Source organism: Nipponia nippon, unplaced genomic scaffold (genome assembly GCF_047370975.1).
Source record: "Nipponia nippon isolate SJK-2023a ecotype South Korea unplaced genomic scaffold, ASM4737097v1 scaffold_3, whole genome shotgun sequence".
In the NCBI taxonomy this organism is placed as follows: Eukaryota; Metazoa; Chordata; class Aves; order Pelecaniformes; family Threskiornithidae; genus Nipponia; species Nipponia nippon.
The window spans coordinates 26255980-26283950 of NW_028262347.1; the positions used below are offsets into that span (position 1 = coordinate 26255980).

Below are 27971 nucleotides of genomic sequence, written 5' to 3' on the forward strand. Positions count from 1 at the left end.
ACAGACAAGAAGCTTTGAATACCAGTAATAAAATACTGAAATACCAGTGTAAGTGCACCTGCCAGGGACTGAGATCTACGCTGTAGATGTTGTTCTCACATGGCTTTTCTGTTCAGTGAATTTGCTGCTTGTAGAGACAACTGTAGTACTTTCCTTTGGTCACTGTAACCCATCTAGAGTATTTTGATCTCAAGGTTACTGAAACACAAATAAATTCTTCCGTCATATGTTCTTGCCATTTGTTTAGTGGTATACAGTATGCATACTGCAGAGACCTATCTTGTACATCCATAGGCAGGGACTCTGCTCATGACTGGCCCTGCCTATATCTTTTATTTAGATTTCAAGTTTTCAGCCGCAAGATTTGAATTTTAGCTTAAAAAAAACCCTCCTCTAAGTCATTCCACATCCTTTAAAGAATGGAAAATTAATGTCCTAATATAATGTGAAGATTAAAAGACAGTCCTGCATTGTGTATCTGCACTTTTTTGATGTTTTCCTAAGATCAACTACAAATATAGAATTCTTGCTGCATATTTTTTCTCAAATTCTATTGTGCGATTTCCAGATCCTCATGAAGACCTCAGTTTAGCCTCTGCTCTCATTGCACAATCAGCTAGAGGATTCCAGGTGTTGTGTTTACTCCTAGGTTAGGCTTGTCAACTCCTGCAGTGCAAAGAATACAAAGGTTTGGCAGAGGGAAAACTTAAAGTATTTGATTGCAAACAAAAAGGAACACTAAGAGGAATGGCTGATTTGATACCAAGTATGAGTATGAATTTGATAACAAAAATGAGTATGAATATGAGCTGACAAACGAAAGCTGTGTTGACCAATGAACTTAGGAAAGGAAGAACATAAAATCATATTTGCCAAAATACATAATGTGCACCATGTAATATTTTAAGGCATTTTACTATTAAAAATAAAAAATGCTTCAGTTATCACTTTATCAGGAAAAGCTTTCATTGAATATACTTTTTTGTCTTGAGTAAACCAGCTACAGAATACTTGAAAGCATTTGATTTAATACTGCTGGTAAAATATTTTAGGGAGAAATTTTAAAAGTACATGCAAGCTACCTATAGCTAGTTGAGTACTTTGTTACTCTGTTCAACTCTGGGGCCTCCAACGTAAGAAGGACATGGACCTGTTGGAGCAAGTCCAGCAGAGGGCCACAAAGATGATCAGAGGGCTGGAGCACCTCTCCTATGAAGACAGGCTGAGAGAGTTGGGGTTGTTCAGCCAGGAGAAGAGAAGGCTCTGGGAGACCTTATAGCAGCCTTCCAGTACCTGAAGGGGGTCAACAAGAAAGCTGGAGAGGGACTTTTTCAAAGGCATGTAGTGATAGGACAAGGGGTAATGCCTTTGAACAGAAAGAGGGTAGATTTAGACTAGATATAAGGAAGAAATTCTTCACTGTGAGAGTGGTGAGGCAGTGGAACAGGTTGCCCAGAGAAGCTGTGGATGCCCCATCCCTGGAAGTGTTCAAGGCCAGGTTGGATGGGGCTTTGAGCAACCTGGTCTAGTGGAAGGTGTCCCTGCCCGTGGCAGAGGGGTTGGAACTAGATGATCTTTAAGGTCCCTTCCAACCCACACCGTTCTATGATTCTATGAAATGAGTGGAAAAGATACTCACAACCTAAGGTCTGAAGAGTTACCCAAGTATGATGCTTACAAGATAAAAGCTCAGTCACTCTAGCACAACACATACAAATTCAATTTTCTCTCTGTCCTTTGATTATTCGTCCTACCTACCAAGACTCTGGCCTGGTGGGAATTGAGGACACACACACTGTAAATCCACTAGAGGTACTTTCTGAAATTACATGTCTTTCATCTGTTTTTCCCCAAAACATTTGCTCAAACTTTATTACTTTACCAGCCAATGAAGACTAGCATTTTTTTCATTGTGAAAGGGACATCAATGGTGGACCTAACAGATATTTTCCACAAACATTTGCCCAAACAAAGCAACCAAAGGTTACTGATGGACATATAGACAGAAAGACAAGAAGAAAGAAAGAATAAGAGGATATGTTCTTTCTTTGTTGGTTCTGATTATTCCAGCAGATTATTATGTTCCATCAATTTGTAAAGACTTCAAGAAATCCCAGTGTAAAACTAGTTCAGAAGAGAGGATTCAGGCCCCATATATGTATAAGCAACTCCTTGATATTTATCAATGGCTCCGTGTAATCAATAAATCTGCTTCTCTGAATTACTAATGTAATAATTCACATAAAATTGAAATAGGGCACTTATTTTTTCCTATCTAAAGAACAGAGTCATTTTTCATAAATATCAAAGCATGTCATCATGAAAAAGACCAAAAAGAATTAGAAGACAAAAGTCATGAGCACTGATAGGGACTGCAAATACGTTTCTGGTTTAGGAGTAAATAAGTGCCGACTGTCCTGTTTTAGCACTGGACAAATGTGAACATGGATATAATTATACACATCCCAGTCATAATAAATTCTGCTTAAGACTTCGGGCCTGCAAAGATGGAGACATATGGTATTATTCAGAACAAGTTATCCCACTGACTTCAGTGGAAATGTCCACAGTGTGTGAAGTTAAGTGTGCATACCTCTTTGCAGAAAAATGCACTAAATCTTCATGTTTTCCCTCTGAAACCCCATCAAGCCATGGGGATTAGAGCTCTTCTCAAGTATTTTCTGTGTCTTTTTGCTGTCACTGTATTGTTGTTCAGTTCTTGCATTTTATTAGCATTCCTTTTTGCCTAGAATTTACTTGGCAGCTCTTAGAGATTTTTGGTAACATCATAACCAATTTCCATCACATGCACCCTCTCTCACAATAAAATTCTGAAGTGTCAAACATCTGTCTCAAAAAAAAAAAAAGCAGCAGCAACCACTAAACAAAAATTGTGCAACCTTTCTGTCAAGCATTGCATCTCTTGATAATGCTATTATGGCAAGCTACATAATAATTTTACTTAGGACTGTTTTTATTTTAATTAAAAGAAGATAAATCCTCAAGCAATTTTTTTTAATCCCTTTTTTTTTTCATTTTCATCTGTAGCTTAATACCATGAAAAACACTAGGCTGTTGGACTAGGAAAGGTATAGCACAATGGAGACAGATATCAGGAGTATCAGTAGTGTTTTTGAGTTGTTTCTTCATAGAAGAAATTCATAGAGCAACAACAGGGCATTGGAATTACCTTAACCTATCAGGTGACCAGACAAAAACATTCAGGGTTTGGTACAGGTGCTGAAACACAGGTATCTAGTGCCACTTGGGTGCATTAAGGTGTAAAAATGACATTCAGCATACTAAGCACTTACACAGAACTGGCAACTATACACAGTTCCAGTCTCTTTGGGATCAGCAGCTTGGGGTGAGATGTGATTCTAGGTTTCTGATGTGACAAGAAGTGAATATCGAGGCAATTGATCCCTGTTCCCTTTCTCTTTGGATCCTTTTCACATTGCAGTTCCTAGTGGGTTCCTTGATCTTTTTCTAAAGTGATTTCATTGCTAAAGAAGCAATAGTTGGGAACTTCCCTGCTGAAGCATTTCCTTTCCTTGGAGGAATTCAGGCTAAGAGCTCTGAGTGACTGGAAGCAGTCCTAAACCCTTCTCCCAGCAGAGCATGATATGACCAGGAAAGGGCTTGTGCCTTTGTATGCCATTGAGGTCAATAAACAGAGCTGACTAAGGAGTAGGGCCCACCTTGAGATACCAGGGTAGCCACTTCTTTAAAATTTTAATTCCTTTTGGGAGTTAAATCTTTCATCTAAGATTTTTTTTTTTTTGCTGTTGTACTTGCCATCCATGTGGAAAACATAGTCACATGGGGAATGTCTGAAGGAAGAAGAAAATAATGAGATAAAAATGAATAGAAAAGAAATCCCTAAAACATAAGAGTGATGGTTCCATAGGAAAGCACAGGCACTATTTATATTCCAACCTATCACTGGTAAGAATTGAGGGATGTTGCAGCTGTCTCCAAGCATTTTATAAACCAAGGCATCCTGCAGGACATAGGAGGGGCAGGCATAAATAAAACAGATAATTCTAATGAAAAATAAGCCAGTTTCTCATATACCAAAGGATGTGATCCATTTTGAGAAACTCTTGAAGTAAAAATGCTAGCCAGAACACTGGCCACAGGTTAAATGAATTACACAGATTTACAGACCCTTTAAACCAAATGACCTAAAGAAGACAACGTATCTTCAGCAGGCACTTCACTGTGTGTAAGTGAAGAAGGCTCTATTCTGCAATCTTTGAGAAGAATTTTTCCCCTTTTTCGGAGGGTTAGGCAGAGGGGGAAATGCTCATTTAGAGGCAAAGGAATAACAGAATGACAGGGTGAGACATCAGCCCACCTGTACCACATATTACTCAAATTCTTTACTGAAGCCTGGAGGACTTTCTGTACGGTGGCTCATTGTCATGGCTGTTTTACTTTTCATGCCACACTCAGACATTAAGCCACTCACAACTGGTCCTTCTTAAATAAACTCCAGAAGCCTTTGATCTGTTTTCTACAAGGCTTCCCAGCAGATATTGGCATCTACTTTATTTTTCAGACAACACTGATGGAATGAGATTTATGAATAACTTCTGTCCTCTGAAGCAGTCTGGTTGCAAGCAGCTGAGCACATGCCACTCAATGGAAGAGTCAGGATCAGCAATAGAAGTTTGTTTCTTTCCTAAAACTTTTGGGAAAATATATTTTTAAAGGTGAGAACCACTGCCAGTGTGGTCAATGCATGAAGGCTAACAGTTTCAGACTGAAGATCTCAATTGTGGTTGACACTAATGTTGAATACTTTTAACCAGATTACAGTGCAAGGCAGCTTCAGTGTGATGCTTACAGTGGAATTTTAAAATGGATGCATTTTATTACAAAGTACAGGCATCACCTTCAGAGCACCAAATATCTGAGTTTCCAGTGTCAGCCACAAAAAAAATTACTAAGAACACTGAAAAAAAGAAAAGTCTCAAGTTCTAAAATGAATTGCCCCAGCACTGAGTACTGTTCTATTTTGTCCCCCTAGCATATTGGTGTCTCTCTCATACAGAGTTGTGCATGTAAATGAAAGGAGTCCGAGATGTATAGAGACTCCAGCTGGAAAAGATGCTTGATTCAACATAATAAAATGAGAAACAGAACTATATTTAATCATAATTATATCAACAAAAATCACCTAAATAAATAAAAGTACCAAAAGTATTGCAAAGTAGACCACAATAATTCTTTACAAAGAGATCTCATACTGTAAAACCTAGGGATCCAGACATAGCAGTAGTGAAATGGTTTTGTCTTCTTTGAAATAGAGTGAAATATGTCCCCAATCAATGTTTTTCAGCAAGTAGGTTGACTGTGTCTTTAGCAAAAGGGCAAGGATTCATTCCAAGGGTGGCAGTATATGCAAAAGTAGGTAAATGACCTTCAGACTCCATTTAAAGTTCAAGCTCATTTTCTTCCAGTAACTAGTCAGTCCCCGAGGACACCCTTACTGAGGTACTCATGTATCCCACTTTTTCTCTACAAATTTAGTTTTAACCGGTCACCATTTTTATTGCAACATCCTGTGACTAATTTATGCAGATTGTTATAAATGTTTATATCTATTTCAATTTGACTAATTAAAAAACAGATTCACTGGGTAAGCTTTTCATTGATTATCTTTAAGTTCACAGGCACCTGTAATGGCTGGAGGTTCTTACCCTAAAGGGAAAAAAGCTGGCCTTGATTCTGACCTGACTACGCTACTCTGATGTGACTGATTTAAATTAAGTGCTTCCTTGTTTATATCTACACACTGTAACCTTGAGCAGAATTAGAAACACTTACCATACATCAGTCCTTTCATGCTCTTTTATGATATTTTGCATTATGTTCTGTAAACACCTAACTTGACAATATTTATCACACAGGTAGCACATTTTACCTGTGCAGCTAAACAAAATAGGTTGAAAGCACACACAAAAAAAGTATTAAATGGCCTGAATTCCAGATGGCTTGCTTGCTCTATAAAGTAACAGTACCTGCTGAGATGATCGTGGTACTGTAGTTCTTTCTCCTTACCAAATACATGCAGTAGGAAGTTTTCCTCTGCTCTTTTGTCATCTTCTTTGCTGCTCTCTTATTTCATGACCTCTGAGTTAATCCTTCTATTCTTCCTATTAGCAAGTTTAAGCAGGAAAACTTCAAACAGACCAGCGATGGGTCACAAAGTTTAATGGGCATGTAGATAATCATCTAAATTACATTTCTGGAGCTGATGGGCCAGACAGGCTTAGAGGGTAACTTTACCAGCTTTCACTGTTAATCAGCAAGGATTGTGTGTCTCAGTACGTATCTGCCTTTGCCTGCCTCCCCGAGGGGCTGGGTCATACTGACTGATTAGCGAAGGCAGCTGCATTAGCTTTCTTCTCCCACAAAGTGTGTTATGGAAGCCCAAATGACTTGAAAGGCAAATGTGACCACAGCTCAAACACCAAGTGCTCTCTTCTCATCACTGTGGAATTGCTGGCCCTCCTCTTGCAGATTATGATACTCGGCACAGCAGTTGTTGCCAATTTTCATGATCTGTTAACACTTAGGAAGCCTCATGCTGAAGGCTCTTCTTTCACATCTATTGTGGTATCATCAAGGGGAAAATTCAACAGGCTATTTCACATTTTCTGATGAATTTGAGAGCAGTGTATGAGGTGAACCGAAAAGCATACAGTAATTGAACTGTCAATAGTGAATGCTCTGGATTTCAGCTTTGAAACACAAACTGGAGAGGGATAGGTAAAGAGAATAACAATTCTCTGTAGGATATGGACAATTTTACAGCTACAGAAATAGCAATGGATATGTACTGTGAACCTGATTTTCTCAGTGAAGATACTTACAAAGTGAAGTGTATCAAATATGAGTCTCTTTTTTTTCTTGTATTGGTGGTTGTGTTTTATATCTACCTTGATTCCAAAAGGAACAAGAGCAGTGGAGGACTGACTTCCTGACTTTGGCAGGACCTTGTCCTTCTGGTGTTAGGCTCATCTTGCATGGTAAACACTTCTCAATGATTCATTTTACTGCTCTTTATCAAGTTGTTAAATAAACACAAAACCAGACCAATTAAACTATGATTAGCCACGCAATAAGCTTCCCCTGTCTTACTTAGGCACAACATAGGCCAATACCAGCACTCTTTAAAACAGTAAAAACTGTTTCATATATTTGTAACTCTATACAGAAAAGAATCTGACTAAGCAGCTAAGAAATTAAACAACTTTCTATTTTGGATCTCAATTAACAATGTCCTACAAGAAGAAATGACTGAGGAACAAAATAAAATAATCAAGAACACCGATTTCCTTATTTGCCTCTTGAACTTTGAGAAAGGAAGTTGGATTCTGACTTTCCACAAGTTTTTGTAAATGGAACTATGCAACATCTATGGCTCTTTGACCTAGGTACAAGTACTTCTGACTGATGTTAGAGAGAGACATGAATTAGGCTAAATACTTCTATAATTTTCCAGTCCATGAAGCATGCCATTTCTTAAGCTTCTAAACAAGGGTCACCAAATTTTCCACTTTATCTGGGACAGGTCCAGAATGCAAGAACTACCCCATATTGTGATAAACCTTCAGGTCTCAGGTTTGTTTCAAGTATTCACTGAGACGTGGGATTGTCCCATTTCCTGGCTTTCGTGTGGTAGCCTAAGTTACCCACTCTTAGTGCCACAGCATCCTTGGCTCTTTCAATGAGAACAAAAATGGTCAAACCTCTATGCCAGACCGTGAAACCCACAGCAGGATTTCAGCCATGTCACATCCTCTTTACCAACATAACGCACAGGGAAAACGATCTGAATTTCAAATATGCATTGTGAGCATACAGCTGGAAGAGGTGATAGCCTTTACACAGTGCAGCAATAAATCACTTCAATTTCCATTGTTCTATTGTACCATATGGCTGACTTGCAGAACTACCCTTTTTGCTTTTATTTTACCAAATCAGAATTATAAGATTATCATTAAAAGACCAGACAAATTATTATGAAGAGTTACGGAGTCATTACTATGACACATTAGTCTTCCCCTTGTATCATCTTCATAACAACCTATACCCTCTACTTCACATCACAGCTTTCTAACGGCAAAATGTCACAAATAATTTCCACTAGCATCAAAAGCTGAGATGATCAAAGCACAGCTATTATTTCTGCAGATGCGACAGTAGGCATACTTTCTTTTCTGCAGACTCGTTTTTTGACCCCACATGCTAACAACATAAGTCTAGTTAGGTCAGATCCAAAGTACATTGAAGTAAATGGGAGCCTTTTCCCTGTTCAAAGGGCTTGGATTAAGGATATTTTTCTCTTCTTTTACTATTATACACATCACAAAAATGGGTACAGAAGTTGTTACTAAATCGAAACGACAGTCTGCTTGGAGAGTCTCAGAACTGGAAGAGCTGAGGTGTACTTGCACAACTGTGCACTAAGCAACATGCAACTTTCGTGTGCCCTAAACTTGGCTCTAGACAGTTTTACCATGCAGCCCTCATGATATGTCTATGAGCATGACAGAAAGTCTTGCAGACAGATTAAGCTCAGGTACCAGAAACCGTGGCACCACATTAACATGGAGCTGGACTGGCCTGCATGCCATGCAGCCGTGGCACCTTGTTTGTTCCCTGTACTTGCACCAGCTTGTTCACAGCCAGCACAAGTAGCTCCACAGCACTCTACTGTCACGTCAGCAATTTAACAAATGCCACCATTCACAAAAAAATGTAACTGAGGCACCACAGAGCCCTGGTGTGTCACACAAAGCTGCTGAAGTTTAACCTAATAACAATAACTTTTACTCCAGTACAAACTGCAATGACCACTTATAAAAACAAAGATGCATGCGCAACATCTATTTTGCAAATACTTTGCCCATATGCATGTGCTGATTTGTCTGTGATGTATAAACCGGCAGTCTGATCATGGTTGTAACACTTTGTGTGCTGTCATACAGTGCAAGTTATTTCTAATTAATGAACTTTCTCTCCATGAATCAGGTACATCATTGACAGAATGCAAACACTGACACAGCTATTTACGCAAAACATAAGCTAAATATTTCAGCGAGGCTTCAGAAACTTTGGATGACCTTTTCTTCCTCCCCACCCCCTCCTATTATTGTACTTTTAAAGGTGTCATTGCACTTCCTGGAGCTCGTAAAGGAGACCTGTTTAACTCATACCTTGCAGGTCTGATGCTGACATGGCTCATCCAATGACTTGTAAGACTTTACACTTTACTGGGGAGTTAATTCTTATATCCTGATATTGCACAGTTAGAAAGAGAAGCATAGAAACATTGTGAATTACAGTCTGACTCCCTAATTTAACACAGTTAATGTAGGCAATGCAAAGTCTGAAAAGCAAGAGCTTGGCCCACCAGGGTGATTGAGACGGCCTAAGCTTGCTTCCCTGTGGAATCAATGAAAAACAACAGCTGTTAGAGGGTGACTGAGACTCCCCAAGTACATCATCTGTTCCTCTTCAGAGATCTCAGGTACCTTCACGAGGTGATATCGTGAGTACTGTACCCAAGGTACGTCTCAAGAGCACCTGGCTCAGGGCTGAGTGCTAGGAGCTGCCTCTGCCTGCCCAGGGTGCAGCTCCCGCTGTGCCCCCCTGTAGGCAGGGGCAGCCAGAAGGAAGCCACCTTTCTGCAGTTAGTCAGGCTGGGTCAGGGCCCCCCCAAGCACTCAGCCTCTAGGCTGGCCTCAGGCTGAGGCGATTCGAGCATGTGGCTCCTTCTTTTCCCTAAAGGGCTCTAAACATCAGTCCATCAAGCTCTACCTCTCCTGCCCAAACTGGGCCACAATGCAGAGACACATGGAGGAATCACTGTGGAGGGCAGGGAGAGGAAACAAGAAAAACCACAAGAAAGTCTACGATACGTGGAGTCTTCTGCAGCAGTTACTGCTACCAGTTCTCCAGAAAAATGTAATTGATTCCAGTGGTGTTACTGGGCCTGTATTATATCGAAATCATCCAAAATAAGAGCAAAAAAGAAGCATAAGCGAAAATCTATTCTAAATATGTGGGATGATTGCCTGATAACTTAGTGCAAACAAAAACCCCATAGCTAACAAGAATTATATAAAACAGCTTTTCTGATGATAAACTTTTCCAGAGATCAGTGTTCTCCCAGGAGCTGAATTGCCTACCCAACATTTACTGTTGTCTGTCTCCTTTCACAGCCACCCACAATAGTTCGCTGCTATTATTTAAAAAGACATTTCAATCCTGTGGTTAAAGGCAAGGAATCAGAAAAACCTGGGTCTAGTCCAGTCTGTACTAACAGTCCTTGATGGGCTCAGAGATAGCACGGTGTCTACAGAATCTGCATCCACAGCACTGTATCTGTCTCAGCAGCTCCCCATCCTGCAGCACCCTAGGGAGCAGGCATTGCAAGGCATCTGTCAGGCTGAAACATCCAATCATCCACCCCACCAGCACCAGTGGGATCTTATTCACCAGTTGCAATCATACGGGTCATAATTTGACTCCCTAACACTTGTAGTCATGCAAGTATGAGTTTCTGCTTGGCTGGTTCCTGGGCAGATCTTCATCTTCTGTATCTTTAATACAGCATGCATGCCCATGGGATGACATCAGTAATTGTATGAAGGGGGAGAACAGCCTGAACACACAAGAGAATGGAATTGCTCCAGGTCGTTGAGGTTTATCTTCTATGGTTTTGTTCCTCACATAATGATACACCGATGACATTTTTCCAAGGCAGCATAATAGCAAAATAACTGTTCAAGTCAGGAGTCACTTAACTGAGTGTCTAGGATGGTGGGATGTTCCTAGTAAGACCGTGCTAAACTGCAAACATGCAGAAGAGAGAAAGGAAGGACAGCAGACATTAAATTTTCTGTTGCTAGGGTAGGAGGTGCTACAAACAACACTAGCTGGTGTCAATAAATTCAGTGGTGATGAAGAGTGATATCATTCCTGATTTAAGAAGTTATTAACTGCAGGAGTGCTGCCCAAGGAAAAAGAGCATAGGAAAAATGAAGGCTGAAGGCTGCCTAAAAAATTCTCTCTCTTCAGGGGTTAATTGTTGTAGCAACCTGATACTTCCTCTGGCTAATGATCATAAACAAAATGAGTTCATTGGTGTCATCTAGGTCATTATTGGCTTAAAATTGTTGAATCACTGAATCAGCATTCACATGGATTGTCTCAAAGCACTGGTGGCAAGTTATCCGTCAGTGGTCTGTGTAACACACCATTTCCCGTGTACAATGCATCGTAATAATGACAAATGTAGCTGCTGCATGGAAACATCCGCTCTCTTTAGTCTCTGCCTGATACTTCTGGAGACGTTTCCTGGAGGGTATCTGGTATTAATCTTGCATCACATGTCAAACAGGAAACTTAGCTATATAGAGAAGAGTAAGCACAAATAATACAAAAATAGGGGTGCAAGCAAAATGCAGTAAACTGGAAGACTATATGCTTTTCTCCAGGCAGCTGGACCCAACATGGACTTAGGCCTCAAAGTCTGGGCTCTCTAATGTGGCATCCCCAAAATGCTGGAAAGTATGATGATGGTCCTAGTCAGGCACAAGCTACTGGAGATACAGGGTGAAACTATAAAGTAAATTTTCATTCCATGCTTAGAGAGAGATGCCTGAGTAGAAGCACAGCCAAACTCATTCTTTTGCTGGTTTTTCCTACCTAATGCCCTAGTTATGCCCATTTTCTCTCCATGGCCTGTTCAGAGCCCAGCAGATCTCTGACAGTGAACAGTGATTATGGGAATCCGTGATTACCAGATGACAGTACAGACTATGTATGAAGTCAACTGTGTAGGTGAAAGAAGCAAGTGTTTTATTTCTAGAGAAAACCCAGAGAATTACATTAATTCCCCCAAAGGACAGATCTATGCTCTTTTGAGCTTTTGAGACCTTTCCTTAAAGCAGCACATACTGGCCACTGATCAAGATACCAGCCTAACAGCTACATCTCTGATACTGGAATCCAAAAGGAGTTCAGTACAGAACAGCATAAATATAAAGAAGATCCACCACAATGGTTAATTGTTCCTCTGACTCATCTACAAAGCAATGCTTTAAATCATCACAAAAGTCCTTGTTATAATTAAGAAAATGTGGCAAGCCTTCTTTCCCCAATGGTATAGATGTTGACAAAGCCAGAATATGCTGACTTGACAAAACATTTTGTTCTGAGATACACACAGAAATTAACTCTCTACTTGCAAATTAGCTCACTGTATCTATTATTTACACCTCTACCTTCTATATCTTCATAAATATACTTTTTAGAAGCACCAGGTTGTGTTATTAGATTTAGGTGCTTGTTCATTTTATACTTATAATGAATGGTGATTATATGTCCTTTGATCTTTAAATACTTTAATATGCCTTCAAATAGTTTTTAGGCTTTCCTGAGCTGTTGTTTGACCATGAATATTTAGGAAAATCACTAACAATTTCAGCAGTTTTATGCAAGTGAATTCACTCACTAACACTGCCTGGCATATATAATGGAAGAAAATTTAGCCATATGTTTCTGTCAGGACAGGTACTCCATCAGTGTAATTTGGAATTGCTCCCCTGAAATTAATTGAACCATGTTGACATACAGCAGTTGAAGATATAAGCCCTCACCTTTCTTTTTATGGCAATTTCTCTGTACTAGTGCTGTAATAATTTTGTGACTTTCATCTGAAATGCCTCCAATTTAATAATGTATTCAGTTTGCTACATATTTGCTCCTCAAGGTTATGTGAACACTGCTTTGTCTTTCCTGGTGAGTGGGCTGCAGGCACACAAAAAACAAAATAAGTTGTGCTTTATTTAAATTACTTCTATAATTTCTGAACATGAAGCTCCTGCTCATTTAAAACCAGGTCTCTGTTTTTTCTGCACAGCTATAACTGTACACTCACAAGAGCTTTAAACTCAATCTCGATGTGGATTTCTTTCACGAAGAAAGCAAAAGCTGCCTTAAGCAGCACCCACTACCACTCTTCTGTGCCCAGCTGCTCATTCCTGCCCATGCACCTACTCCTTCCCTTGTGTTCACATAGAGAGATTGGGAACCTTATCCTAGAAACTAGTCCATTTAAAAAAAAAAGTTCTCCCATCTGGTTCATGAGTAGCTGCAGGCAGGGAAAGGGATGCTTAAGTTGGCATTGCTCCTGGAAAAAATGACTGTCATACTATGCTCTCACCAGTGTTTCTGAACAGTATAGGCAGGAGTATTTCAGATCTAATAATGAGTGGCCTTTTTGCTTGTCCCAGCTACTCCCTCCTTGAAAACACAGTTAGCATTCTGGACTGCACAATAGATAAAATCTCTAACTTAACAGTTATGACAATATAAATTTCAAATTTTAATCTCTTTTAATCAAATAACCATCTTTGAATCAAAACATCTTCTTTTGAAGAAAGCATATGCTTTTCTTTATATTTTTTTTTCCATAATGAGAAAGCTTTTAAAAAACAGAAAAAGAAAAAAAAATGGACTCAAACTATTTTTTTTTAAGTTTGGGGCACTTTTTGTTGTTTTCTGAAAAATTCAAAACCACTGAAAAAAATTCTCACCAGCTCTAGATATGAGAAGACTAAAGAATGCAATGCATGATTGCTCCTATAATGGATATTCTTTTATTCCCTGAAAGGGAAGTAAGCTAACTTTGCAAATAAGACACAGTCTGGTTGCTGATATAATTAGGCTGTATATTGAGTTCCAGAGATACACTTTCTGTGTGTTTTCAAGCAAGACACTCAAACCCAGAACTGCCAAGAAGGTTAGCTGCTGCTACAACAAGCACTGTAAAACCTAAGAGTCTGCACATGGCATCCGCCATGTCCTAAGGACAGAAGAGATGGGTGGTTTGCAATGGGGGTCACACTAGAGCTAATGCAGCTAATGGGAAATACAGAAGAGACTAAAGTGCTTCAAGCCTGTCCTACTGCAGGACAAGCTCTTTGTTTCTTTCCTAAGCTTTTTATTCTTTCTTTTTATTTTATGGACATTATTTAATATTTGCAAGTTTCTTTGAAATCTTTGCATGAAAGCACTAGGCAAAGAGTTAATTCATGTTTCTATAATTGACAGTTTTTAATTGTACTGTCTGGTATGAAAGGCATTGTAAATGTAATAGTAAACAGTTTAAAATGAAGTAAACCCATTTTATTTTCCTTGGGAAATTTATAACTTGAGCTGAAAAAAGAATAAGTATTCTCATATCTTACATAACAAAAAAATGATTTTTTTTAAAGGCTTATTCCTTTCTAAAGGGTTTTCTCATCTCTACCCCTCGAAGACTATAGTAAAGTTAAATATAGTTATTATATTAGGCCTAGAACTTAATTGCTTTTTCATCAATGGAAGTTTAGTAGGCAGAAAGAGAAGTCAACATCTTGTTGCTAGCATCTTGTTGCCAGCTGCATTGCAGCCATTTGGTGTTACACAGTCAGCAATGCTATACCAGTATCTCATTATCAGATCTGTTGGACTTCTTATGCTATCTGGACTCTAGGAGATGAATACAATAAAAGCATTTATAAAAATATAAGACGTAATAGTACTTAAGAAGAAGGTGTTCTATGAAGATTAGGAAAGTTTTTAAAGCTGTTCTCCTGTAAGTCCATTCTCTCAGACCTGAGAAAGCTGTAGGACAGCCAGAGCATCAGCCCACTGCACTGCACTGATTCGGGAAAGTACTTTTTCACATTTTATATGAATGCACAGGCAAAGCGAATGATACACAGTATGGCTATAAAATATAATATTAGCTATCCATTACTTAAAATGCAAATGCAAAACCGAATAAATAACTGTATTTATTGTATAACTGTTACTAAAATACAAAAATACTAAATACAAAAATACTAAAATAAAAAAAAAAAAGACACAATAAACCAAAACGTGCCAGCAGGACACTATAGGTACAAAAGTTCGCAGTGTCAAACAAAGTTCCCTAAGCACATCACCAGTTACTTTCCATGATTGCAACTAGGCAAAGATTAACAATCAAAGAGGTAGCATCCACATATTGCAAGTGAGGCATAGAGAAATCTGCTTGCAGTTTAAAGATAATGGGCGGTGCAAGAATGAATAAAATATTTTGTCCTTTATGGCAGTGTGTATGTAGTCTGGGATCTTTCACTTCAGGATAATTCTGATGTCCCTGTCTTAAGAGCTCACTGGTTTTTGCTGCTTGCTTTGTGTTCTGCCTATCTTGGTATCACAGCTTCACAGGTGATAATGAAATGGCACCACTTCTCTCAAGGACACTTAATTTGAATATTGTCAACAATTGCACAAAATTAAGTTAAAGCACAAACCAATAACCTCTCCATTTCCAGTCCAAGCAATACTGTCAGAATGCAGAACACACAAAGAAATGCAACCAAAGCTGCTGAAGGTGCTATGGTGATGCCACAGTTCATCCCCTACTAATTAGGTATTAATGAGGGTATTATAGCTGCTATCAAAAAGTAGAAAGGACAATATTTTTTACCCTTTTAGGGGCTGAAAGGCTTGGAACCACAGACTTCTTAACTCAATAGCCTTGAAATTAATCCAGGATTATTCAACTGCATGAGAATTGTTAGAAGACTGGAAACAACATCCTGTACTCTGTCTTTTTATTGTAACCTTCCTTATAGTATCATCTTGCAGTGAAACCTGAATATCCTAATGGGATTAAACATAAAAGAAAGTCAGGAAAAAATGTTGCTGGATTAGAATTCTAACTGAAGCCTTCTGTGAGAAAGACCACACCACTGTCAGTGACCTTTCTCTCCCCATGTGTGATCCCAGTTGTGCCTAGTCAAGTGTCCAAAGGAGACTCCATCAGTTCACACTGTATTTATCCTTTTGCTCCTAAAACAGGTGTCTTGTTACTAAGAGAACAAGCATTCATGCCATTGATCAGGGTGTATTAACCCTCCCTGCAAGAGCGCATAATGTTCTCTGACAGGAAAAGCAGAACGTAATGATGCTATTTAAGACCTGAGTTTTGTATTGATAAAAAACATCACTCTAAGCAAAAGGCAATAAATTCTGTTCTAGCAAATAGGGAAAAGGGGAAAAAATGCAGGCTTTTAGTGTTTTAAAATGCCATTTCTATCTCCAGCTCCAGCTTTCGTTTGTTTTTTAAATGCACTCTCTGATAAGTTTGCCTTTAACATATCTAAAAAAAATGTTTTAGAATCTCATACTGTATCTTCACAGTCCTCATTAGATACCAGAAGAATGCTTTTCATCTCATTTTTACTCTAAACTCCTGAAGTCCTCCCTAGCTCTGAGCAATTATATTAATTAGAGAGCAGTTATTCACAGATGAGCAGAAAATCGAGCTCAATCAAAATAAACTTCTAAAACACTTCTCATTTTTATCATTCTAGATCTCTTTGCCTTCACAGTGCTTCAAAGATTCATACTGAGTCTCATAAATGCTATCATAAAACATTAACAACAGTGTAAACTCTAGTGTGGGAGGATGTGTGTGACATTGAAATCCTCTTCCTACACCCAGATACATGCCCCAAATTGGGCAACGAGAGGAGCTTTCCTCACATCTTTCCAGCCAGTGTGTTCTCCTAGTAATATAACTCCAGCTCAACCTATCACTGCTCTCCTTTTCATACTAATTCACACCTAAGGTGTCAGGCAAATTGCTGTACACCTGAACTGAAATCTTAGGTATTATATGTTTTTATTCTTATTCTTTTTACTGTAACAACTACTAGATCTAGTGCTGAGCCAGTACGAAGAGCAAGAAGATGGTCCTTGACCTTTTGAGCTTGTAAGATAAGTGAAAGAGAAGAGACAAAGAATAGGTAGAGGGCCAGACAGCACCACAATCAGGTATTCTGATCAGCAGTCAGTAGGCTATGACTACTACATACATTTTCTCTGACAGTTCTGATTTGCAGATTGAGATAATTATTGTCAACATACAATTTGCTATCAACATTTATAATCTCTTTGGCTCCTGTTTTAAGCCCCAGTGCTTATTTCTCCACAAGAAAAGAAAAATTCCTCTTGATCAGTCCCATCACATAAAATGCTCTACCTTTTCCCACGCTGGTCTCCCAACCTCTTCTGCAGTATATAGAAAGAATCCGGAGAAGGGAAATAAGTTTTACAAAAAGGATATATATATATAAAAAGATCTTCGTAAAGAAGATGATAAATAAAGATAGGATTAGATATTTGACATGAACATGGATGACAGTTTCAACACTGTGGTTTTGAAAATCCTGCTTCCTGGTTGCAGAATTAATTGTGATGAAATATATTCCTCCTGGATGCTCTAATATTTAGAGTGAACCCACCAAACCTTTTAATCTGCCTAAAATCCCACAGACGAAACTACTGCCCTTGATTATGATTTACCATGTCACTTCCCTCTTTGAATCAGCTGGGTTACCTTTGCCCACCATATCAAGTACCAACGTTTAGTCCTCAGACTTTGGAATCCAAACAGCTCTGCTCCAGCCTGCATCCCAGGTTTTCTATCTTATGAAGAATATCTTTATCACCATAGTTTCACTAACTGAAAGCTTCACTGTTCCTTTCTTTCATTATCTTTCTTCCAATTTTGTGTCTAATTCAGCCTGAGCTCCCCTTCTCCAGCCCCTTTTTGGCCATATTGGACAGACCCTCACCCTTTTTTTCATTCAAGAGACCCACTGCGTCCTAAGGATTGTTATTTGTTAGCAGTAATTTATTTGCATTCCCAAACTTATATTTGGATAAATGTGATGCAAGCGGCAATCATCCCTTCCTTCAGAATCATCAGTGAGTTTTTTCCACTGTGTTGTCTTCTAGAATAAACATTTTTCATTCATAAATTATCTAGCAGCATTTGTCTTGAACACTGATAAACACGCCATCATCATAAATATCTGTCTTGGTAAAAGGATTTCCATGGCTCCAGTGTCATAGAGAGACAGTTATGAAAACTGCAGTCTACCCACTGCGGGATACAGAAGGACTGTTTTCTCACAAGCAAACAGCAGCTCTCTGATGGGTAAGATTTTGGCTGACCAAAGTAAGGATTAATTAACCTGGAGCTCTCAAATACACGGTAACTGTAACAGGTACTTACACTGGACTTACTTTTTATATCCAAAAACATTGTGTAAATGCTGTATTTCATACAATTATAGCATTTAGAAAGCAGATTCTAATCTCACCAAAACTGACTCTACACCAGCTTTGGCCCAGGTACCCTAATTTATACCACTGGATGAACAGAAACCAGTTAAATTCACTATTAATTTGTACAGCAAAAGAATATAGAGACAGTACCTGCACAAACCCACACATCATGTAGTCATCAAACAAAGGCAGACTAGGGCGGTCCTCTCGATAAATTGTGATTTTGTAGCTGCTCACAACCTGAGGACTGGGCTGGGAATCATCTGTTACGAGAACGATGACTTTGTTCAGACCGAGGCCAAGGGGGTAGTTAGCAATGCTGCAAGGCAAAACAGGAAAGAAGTGGAATAAACACTAAAGAAACAAAGATTTACACTGCTTTATCTATAGCAGCTAAACTTTACTTGCTCCTTGAGGCTTCTGTTTCTAACATTTTCTTTCTCTTACAAAATACATATGATTTTAAATAAAAAAGTGTAAAATAAGATTTCTAACAATTTACAATTCTTTCAGGAAGACAAAATACTAACAGTGAAATTTAGTGAAAGCAGCTTCAGTGGCAGTGGCAACAATTCTGACAGTAAATCTATGAATGAAGCCACTAGGGACAATAATTCCTGGCAGGTCCAAGTTCATGGTGAAGTCAGCAGGGACACAAACAAAATCAGAGGTGTCAGCTAGCTGTTGAAATTGTCCACTAGCCAAATGTGATGGAGTCCCAGACAAACTGCTCAGAGTGACAGACACAAGCAAAGCTGGACTGTGCTCTTCTTCCCTTGGCAGGGAAATGAGAAATGCTGAAAGACATAGAACCGGCACATCCAAGGGCTTTTACTTTTCAGTGTAAAGGACATAGTGCTATTCTGTTTTCCTTTTACAAGGAAGAAATCTCTTAAGTTTTTCACATGTATCCATGCTGACTGCCAAGGTGGTTAACATTAAAACACTAAAAAGTTGGGTAGAAGAATTTTATGGAAGCTTCTTTTGAAATGATAAATCAAGACTAATTTCTTATTGAAAATACAGGAAACATATTAGGCATTAGATCAGTAACAACTGTACAGACTGTCTGGTTATTAGCAGACATTCTAGGCTAAAGCATCTGCTTTAGTCAAAAGATGGTGTGTTGCATAAACGCTTCATGCCATGAAGCAAAGCTAGCTCTTTAATAGTTAAGGATTCTTCCTCCCAAGTGAATCATTGTTCCTGCTCTCCATTTTATCCCCTAATGGCTAGTATGTAAATAAGCCAGTAGTCTGGTTCTGAGGTACTTGACCCAGATAAATGAACACTTTTTGTCCTTCCCAACATCCAAAACCAGGTCATGCCCAGAATTCATATTGGGATTGTCCCTGGCACATGTTGCTGTCTGTGAGAGAGCTAGTTAGGAAAGCCAAAACTGTGCCAATGATCATAGTAGCAATTAAACATCATGGATGATTGTGGGTCAGTGCTCAAACCTGATGTTTAGTGATGACTTTACTCTCTCCCCTATCCTTCAGCTTTATACTCCTCTAAAAGATCAGATAAGCTGGAACTCTTGCTGAGGACATGATGAGCCACTTAGTGGATGAGGGAAAGATGTTGTCTACCCGGACTTTAGTAAAGTCTTTGACACCGTTTCCCACAGAATTCTCCCAGAGAAACTGGCTGGTCATGGCTTGGACAGGTGTGCTCTTCTCTGGGTAAAAATCTGGCTGCATGGCTGGGCCCAAAGAGTGGTGATGAATGAAGTTAAATCCAGTTGGCAGCCGGTCACAAGTGGTGTTGCCCAGGGCTCAGTACTGGGCCAGTTCTGTTTAATGTCTTTACCAAGGATCTGGATGAGGGGATTGAGTGCACCCTCAGTAAGTCTGCAGATGACACCAAATTGGGTGGAAGTGTTGATCTGCTGGAGGGTAGGAAGGCCCTACAGAGGGACCTGGACAGGCTGGATTCATGGGCCAGGGCCAACTGTATGAGGTTCTGCACTTCGGTCACAACAACCCCATGCAATGCTACAGGCTTGGGGAAGAATGGCTGCAAAGTTGCCCAGCAGAAAAGGACCTGGGGGTGTTGGTCAACAGCCAGCTGAATATGAGCCGGCAGCATGCCAAGGTGGCCAAGAAGGCCAATAGCATCCTGGCTTGCATCAGAAACAGTGTGGCCAGCAGGACTAGGGAAGTGATCGTCCCCCTGTACTTGGCACTGGTGAGGCCGCGCCTCGAATACTGTGTTCAGTTTTGGGCCCCTCACTACAAGAAGGACATTGAGGTGCTGGAGCTTGTCCAAAGAAGGGCAACAAAGCTGGTGAAGGGTCTAGAGCACAAGTCTTACAAGGAGTGGCTGAGGGAGCTGGGGTTGTTTAGTCTGGAGAAGAGAAGGCTGAGGGGAGACCTTATTGCTCTCTACAACTACCTGAAAGGAGGTGGTAGTGAAGTAGGCATTGGTCTCTTCTCCCAAGTAACAAGGGATAGGATGAGAGAAAATAGCCTCAAGTTGCACAAGGGGAGGTTTAGATTGGACATTAGGAAAAACTTCTTCACTGAAAAGGTTGTCAAGCATTGGAACAGGCTGCCCAGGGAAGTGGTTGAGTCCCCATCCCTGGAGGTATTTAAAAGATGTGGTGCTTGGGGACATGGTTTAGTGGTGGATGTGGCAGTGCTAGGTTAACAGTTGGACTCGATGATCTTAAAGGTCTTTTCCAACCTAAATGATTCTATGATTCTATGACAATCCCTTATAATATAATTCTGACAAAAATGGATCATGCTGAATGAGTAAACTTGAACTTATTTCTTCTTTTGAGCCCAGCTGCCCTACTCTGACCTATGTATGCAGACTGCTGGCTCAGGGACCAAGCCCAGCAAGGCAGTAGCTTAGGCCACAGTGCAAAATCAAAGCCTGGATACGAAAGCTCAAATTCTTTGCAGTCTACTGTGTACAGTGTAATGATCGTCTGTTCCCACCCAGCTTTAGTGCTGTCAGTGACTGGAGAAGCTGGGGAAAATGCTAGCAACTGTGCACTCTGTAAAGCTAGGGTTAATTATGGCTTGAGAACATATTACCATTGCCTTCAGGACACTGACAAATAAATACAAATTTCTGAGCGTTGAACTCCCTCTGAGTTTCCTGTGACTGATCTATAGGCATTCTGTGCTTTTGGAAACACAAAACAATTCTGTAATATTCTGACATGCTTACAAAGTTAAGGACACTTTAATTTTTACGCTTATATTTTGTTGCTCATACCTTGGCCCTTTCTTCTCGTCAAGGTGTACTTGGCAGTGACAGTTAGAGGGTTCTGCTCCTATCTTCACCGTCACCATGTCGAATGGGACTTCTGCATAATATTCTTTTATCTTTGGGTTAAACTGAGGATTCAAGTCCAGCTGTGGACTGGTGAAGATCTGCCTGATATGAGATAGGGTATCTTTATCTGTTCCAAGAAGGCATCAAAGAAAAAACTGTGAAATGTATGAACATTTTTAAGTAACATGCAACTTCTGGCAGATTGATAACATGTACAGTGGCACGATTTTTAATGCCTGGTCACTCTGAGACTGAAAATCCTGCTGCAAGGTCTTAATGGAGTTTGTATTGGCACTTGAGAGAAATTTTTAGACCCTGGAGGGATTTTAATCATTCAATGCCCAATGACTCTAGTCAGAGTCACAAAACTCAAAGCCTGAGTAAGCCTTTGAAAATGCAAGGATTAGGTCTGGGAGATCCTGTCTCCAGTTGGTTAACTGAAACTTAAAGAAGAGTTAGGCCAAAATTCATAGCCTACTTAGGTACCAGCCTGTGTACAGGGTTTATGTATGTGTGTAATTGCCAATAAAAATCAAAATAAGTTAGACATACTCTCACTGTTCATAAGAACAAGTCACATGGAGATATCTAGACCCATGGGGTCATTTGAAGTACAGCTGGAAGAATGTTTTATTAAAACTCCTAAATCAACAAATTCCAGCTCCTTCCCTATGTGTGAAATCTCCACGATCAAATCCTATTTGCACAAATGTATCCTTTATTTTGTAGTGTTTGCCAAATGACTCATGAGAATAATTATTTGCTGGTAACACACTTATGACAAATATTTTAATCCAACCTATTGGATTCAGATTTACAGTATAATTACACATTCAAAACTTTCTTTCCACATATATTCTCTAGTATGTGTTTAAAACTGGGTACTTAGAAAATACTCCATCCAGGAAACTCTTTTACTATAATATCTGAAAAACCTTGTGGCTTAAAACATGTCTTAAAAGGGTCATAAAGGATGCAAGCAGTTCTCTGTGGGCCTTTTCTACCTCAAAATATCTGCCTTGAGAAACAAAACAGGGCAATTTCAGCACTCTCTTGCATGGATTAAAATGTAAAGGAAGTTAGAGTGGAAGAGCAGAATTTGGGCTAGACTTGTAGGGGAATAGAGGCTTATAAGTTGACACTCAGAAGGTATTTTAAAAAATCCTACAGATGAGTATAAAGAGTTCTCCAGATCCTGTATGCCTTACCTAGAAATGTTATCTCACTATTAGCTTAAAAATGAGGAGGAATTTTCAAAATAAAATGAAGTGAGGTATTTTCAAAATAAAATATCATGCAATTGGAATGGCGATGCCAGTCAGCCAGCCCAGAAGCATTTCTGGCCTCTGACTGACACAGAGGAGTTCCTGGAGGCACCATGAGATCAGTAACAGAGGGCAAACGAGGATCAATGGGTAGAAAAGCCTTTCCACCGCAGAGCAATTGTTTCACATTTATAAAGCGACCCCTCAGACAAGGTGTCGATGAGGAAGGCAGCAGAAAGCATTGCTCCCACCAAAGACAAATATACTTTACATCTTTATGTATCTTTAAATATACTTTAAATATTCCTACAAGCAGATATTTTAGAAAAGCTCTTCATCTCTTAAGCAGCTCTTTAAAACTCCACCATTGAGCTGAAGACTGGCCTTATACAACGCTGATTAAAATCCATACAAGTTTAAAGGTTATTCCACAAGAACAAATGTATGCTAAAGTTCTTGGAAATAAGGGGCAAAAGTCTATTGAAGTGCTGCAAGGGATCAATGAGTGCTGGAATACTCACATTAATATGCACACATAGCAATGTTTAACTTCGTGCTTGAGGCTTATTTAACATAATAGTCCAATTATTGAGTGATTCATAAACATTCTTGCTACTTAAAAAATCCTTTTTTTTTTTTACATAACAGCCCACAGGCACTGCATTCACTGAAAGGTTATGCAGGAAAACCCAATAAATTCGTTAAAGTAATCTCTCTTTCTTCCCCTTAGTGGTCTAGAAAGACCTTGACTTACCATAACTGCATTGTCTTTCTTTAGTCTTCTTGGCATCATCCAATGCTGAAAGATAAACAGAAACAATTAATAATTTTCTGCTCTAAGTCTGATTCACAATCCTACAGGAGAAGGAACTCTCATTGTGTTAATTATAAAAAAAACAGTGTACTTTTATTATTTTCAGTGTGAGATCTTTGCTTTAGGCCCATGAACACTGCTCATCGGCTGAGCAGAACAACTTACACAGATAAGGAAGAAATTGGTCTTTTATATGTAGTAAGCCAAGACCTTCCAGCTGGAATTCAAAACAATGTAATCTAAACCATACATGTTGTCATCAGAAGTAGCACAAATAGAAAAAACATACCATATATGAAAGACCTTACTCTGATCCCTTACCTTCATGATTCTTCCTGAAGTAAGAAGGAACATTCTGCTTAGGACTTGCATGTTCTTGAGAAGAATTCCTGTCAATTCAATAGCAGACATATTTCTACATGAATGGAAGGAACAGAAACCATGGAACATTTTTCAAAAATTTCTATGTGGCAACCCAGGACACATGGTATTTTAATATTCTCTATGGAAAGACGAACCTTCTGGATTCACATTCCCAGCATTAGCAATATTACCTGAATGAACATGACAGAAAACATATATTCCATAATAAATGGTAGCACATAACATGAAAAAAGAAAACCAGAAATAAATTTCAAGACTTAGTTGTATTGCTGGGAAAAGGAAAAGTGGCTATAGCCAAGAATAAAATAACCCAAACCATATCTCTTAACTGTTTGTATGATTCTTTTTTGTATATATTTGAGGTTAAAGTTCGACTTTGTTCAAAAAGAATTAAATATAAATGAAGGCCTGTGTCAAGGTGAATATCTGTACTGACATTTAGCATGAATTCATATAATGGAACATATATGTGTGTTTTGATTTGTTTGCTTACTCAAAACAAATCACACGATCAACGTCCAGAGTGTATATATAAAAATCCTTAGTGAAAAAAGACAAGTCAATGGCAACAATTCGGCAGTGGTGCCCATATTGCTAAATCTGCAGATTTTTTTTCTTTCATGTAGCATTTTGGGAGCATAGTAGGAGAAAGGCAGTAGGCTTCTCTCCAATCCATGTACTGGACCTCTGGCTGATAAGACCTTTTTAGAGATCCATTAGTATTTCTTGAAACTTTCACATGCTTTCCTCCCAGTGTTTTCCATAGAATGAAAGAAGAAGCTGGTAGACCTGTGTGTGTCTGTATGCGTATGAACATGTAGTTTTGAGCTTGCGGTGTCTAGACACTGCCCTGATTTCATGCACATTCAAAGGAGGCACTTAACAAACTATTAGAAAGTTTGTTTTCCAAGTTATAAGTTATTTTGCACCCCTCTTTCTGCTTGCCAAGGAAGTAATGGCTAACACCTGTCAAATACATTTTTTCTCTCCACTGTTCCTTTTTTCATTGTCCAGTCCCAAATCTTATTGTAAGGTGAAAACAAGATGTTTTAACTCTCTAAAATGCCAGACTTTTGTTTAGCCAGACGACACCTCAGGAGTGTGGCAGCCACCACCGGCTCCGGCTCGCAAAGGAACTGCATGACCTGCACACGTCAATTCTCTAAAGAGATTGAGGTTATCGTCAGACAACATTGAGACATATAATAACTCTACCTAATTGCAGCAGGGTATCAAAATGTAATATTCAGAAATGACATTACAGAAAGATACTCAGATTACTGTATTTATCTCTGCTGAAGACTGGACTTTTTAGTCATCGGCACCATGAAGTTTTCCGTTGTCCAAGCTCCTTGCAGCTGGCAGGACTGAGGAACAGTGCAGTTATGAAGCTCTTCCTCAGGCAGGGAGCAGCTGAGATCCTGGACTCTGCACAGTCCTTTCCTTCACACGCTGTTACTCAAGACCTTCATCTGAATGAGCGGCCCCTTATTTACTTAGTACCTTGGAGGAGCTATCAAGCGCAGATGTGTGTGTTGCCTACATGCTTTGCAATTAGCTCTAATGAAACTAATGACTATATGTCAGGTACCCTAGGTGAATGCATGCTTGTGATTGTACCTTTTGAGAGACCCCTGCTGTGTACATCACGAACTATTGACAGTGAACCTGTCCTTTAGGAATCTCTCTGATTCAGCAAACGAAAAAGTGAAAGGAATGACAGCAGCAATAGTAATGTAGCTCTGATGGTGTAAGCAATCAGAGACATAAACAATGAAGGATGTATAGAAATAGATAATATCTTTCATAAGATTAAAACATAAAACGGAAAAAATCTGGTCACTTTTGGGACCTCTGATGCATGTGTTAGTTGTGGATGGTCCAATTCTTAATGGGTCATAAAGTCAATGTTAAGACTATATTTCAGTGTTCAGTAGAGTTATGATTTTTATTTCTTCAGATGATGTTTTGTAGGTCTCTCTTGAAAATGAGGAGCCACCGGAGGTAATTTTGTGAAACATAATCACTAGCAATTTTTTTCTGTTTGACTAACTAGCAGTGTGAACTCTCTGTTTTGTAGAGTGTTTGCTTGGCTTCAGTCACAGAATTTCCATGAGCGCATTTGGTTCACTGAATGAAGTATCTTGTGCTGATCTTCAAAAGAGAACTACAACATTGCACACTCGAGTGGGATTGTTTCCTGGTAGTTAATACCAACTGTCTCTCTCCTTCCCTCCTTCCGTCCTTCTCTCTCTCATTCTTCCCATTGCAGATCAGTGATCTTATCCCAAACTCCCTTGCTGTTGTCTTCTTCTGCTTCATAGTCCGAACCATGTTTGTTTCTCAAACCACCCAGGTGATGAGCATGACCAAGTTAAACTCCAAGGAATTATTTTCAACCCAAATTCAGTTTGAGGGCTGCTGCTTCTATTTTGACCTAATGAAGGGCTTGCATGTAGGAAGCTAGTAACACTTTTCCGAATATATCAGTTGATTTCATAAAAGCATTTGCAACTTTATTGACCTGCTTAGGCTTTTGTCTTACGCAAATACAAAAGGGTTAGCGTTTCTCACTAATCTGATTCTCCCATGCTACTCTGCTGTCTGACATGGCCAAACATACTTGCCACGGTACTTCATAGCTCCTATTCTAAAAGACAGTAATGATGTATGTCTTAGTCAGTCATATCACAAGTTGAAACTGCATAGAGTTGAAAAACAGTGCACAAACAATGCAGAAAATTAATTTCAGTGCACATGTTAGGTAGTACAACTCCATCACTTTCAAAGAACTTTGTCATGTGTTATACCAATACATCTGTGATGGTCATTCTCACCTAGGCTGTAACCATTTCATTATAGCTTGAGATGAGTTTCTAGAGTTCTTCTTACTTCTCCTGTGGAAGGAATTCAGAGAGTTCACTAATACCATTTAAGGTTTCAATATGAGTCATGTCGTTGAAATGGGTTAAGAAAAGTACACCAGGAAACTCCTTTAAATCCTGTCTCCATCCTATGGATGGATTCATGATCAGTGAACAAGATAACTGTACAAGACCTAAGTCAGAAGTCATTATTTTTCCCATAAGTATCCATGCTTGTCTGGTTGGACAGTCAGCTATGCAAATCACTGGATTTTGTAAATGGAAATACTAATTTTGCATAGTCAGAGAAATAAGAACTGTTAAATAAATCAACCAAACAACGTGGCCTTAGCTGACGAAATTCAGGAAAAGTGTTCTGATATACAAACTCATCAAAGCTGGGAATCTCAGAAAAGATTAATCAAAGCTCAAAGAAAATGCATACCTGAATTATTTGGGGAGTAAGCTCTACTAAGCTCTTTCTTCTTTGCAATTAAGTATAATTACATGCATATCTGACACATGCATCGCTATCACATGCACGTAGCTATAGCAGTGGAAGATTATGATTTAGCAATGTCAAAACATAAGTTTTTTTATACAGTGAACGAACAGAATGGGGTTATTAGTTTAACCATTCAGAAAAATACAGTGCAAAGAAGCAGATTGGCCTATGCCCTGGAAAAAGGTCATGGTACTTCTATGCATTTATACACATACAATAATGTTCAGCTTGAAGAAAAAAAAGAGGCCAAGGGGCTTGCTTAAAGTGAGTGAGTGGCACAGCTCAGATTAGAACAGAAAGCTGTTAAAGGTTGGTATGCTTTGATATGCAAACCTAAATATTTTGGCAAAAGGGCAAGGGCTTACACATGAATGCAAGCAGCTGCATCTTTGAGTTACTTTTCATGGAGTGGCCTGCAGTAACAACAATAATACTTAGCACATTCATGGAACTGTGTATTTTCAAAACACTAAAAAACAGTTACCTAGCACAGTGGTAAAGTATAAGCTCCACTTTATAGATAAGCAAACAAAGATACAGATGACTATTGACTTGCTGAAAGCCACGCCCAATTCAATGAGGAACAAAATTAAAACTTAAGAAATCTTACAGATGCCTTATATTAGTCATGGCGTTGTCCAAGCAAAATG

General features: G+C 39.1%; 1 protein-coding gene across 2 annotated transcripts in view; it reads right to left on the minus strand.

Moving 5' to 3' along the window:
• Positions 1-27971, minus strand: part of CPED1 (cadherin like and PC-esterase domain containing 1) — a 157760-nt gene that overhangs the window by 56406 nt on the left and 73383 nt on the right. The window contains exons 13-17 of one of the 2 annotated variants that reach the window (XM_009464129.2): positions 26790-26849; positions 23890-23957; positions 23509-23553; positions 21430-21616; positions 18349-18517 (exon numbers count right to left, since the gene is read on the minus strand). In XM_009464129.2, the coding sequence (XP_009462404.2) occupies positions 18349-18517; positions 21430-21616; positions 23509-23553; positions 23890-23957; positions 26790-26849 (529 nt within the window). The remainder of the gene's footprint in view (positions 1-18348; positions 18518-21429; positions 21617-23508; positions 23554-23889; positions 23958-26789; positions 26850-27971) is intronic. The other variant, XM_087766717.1, reaches the window with a different exon arrangement.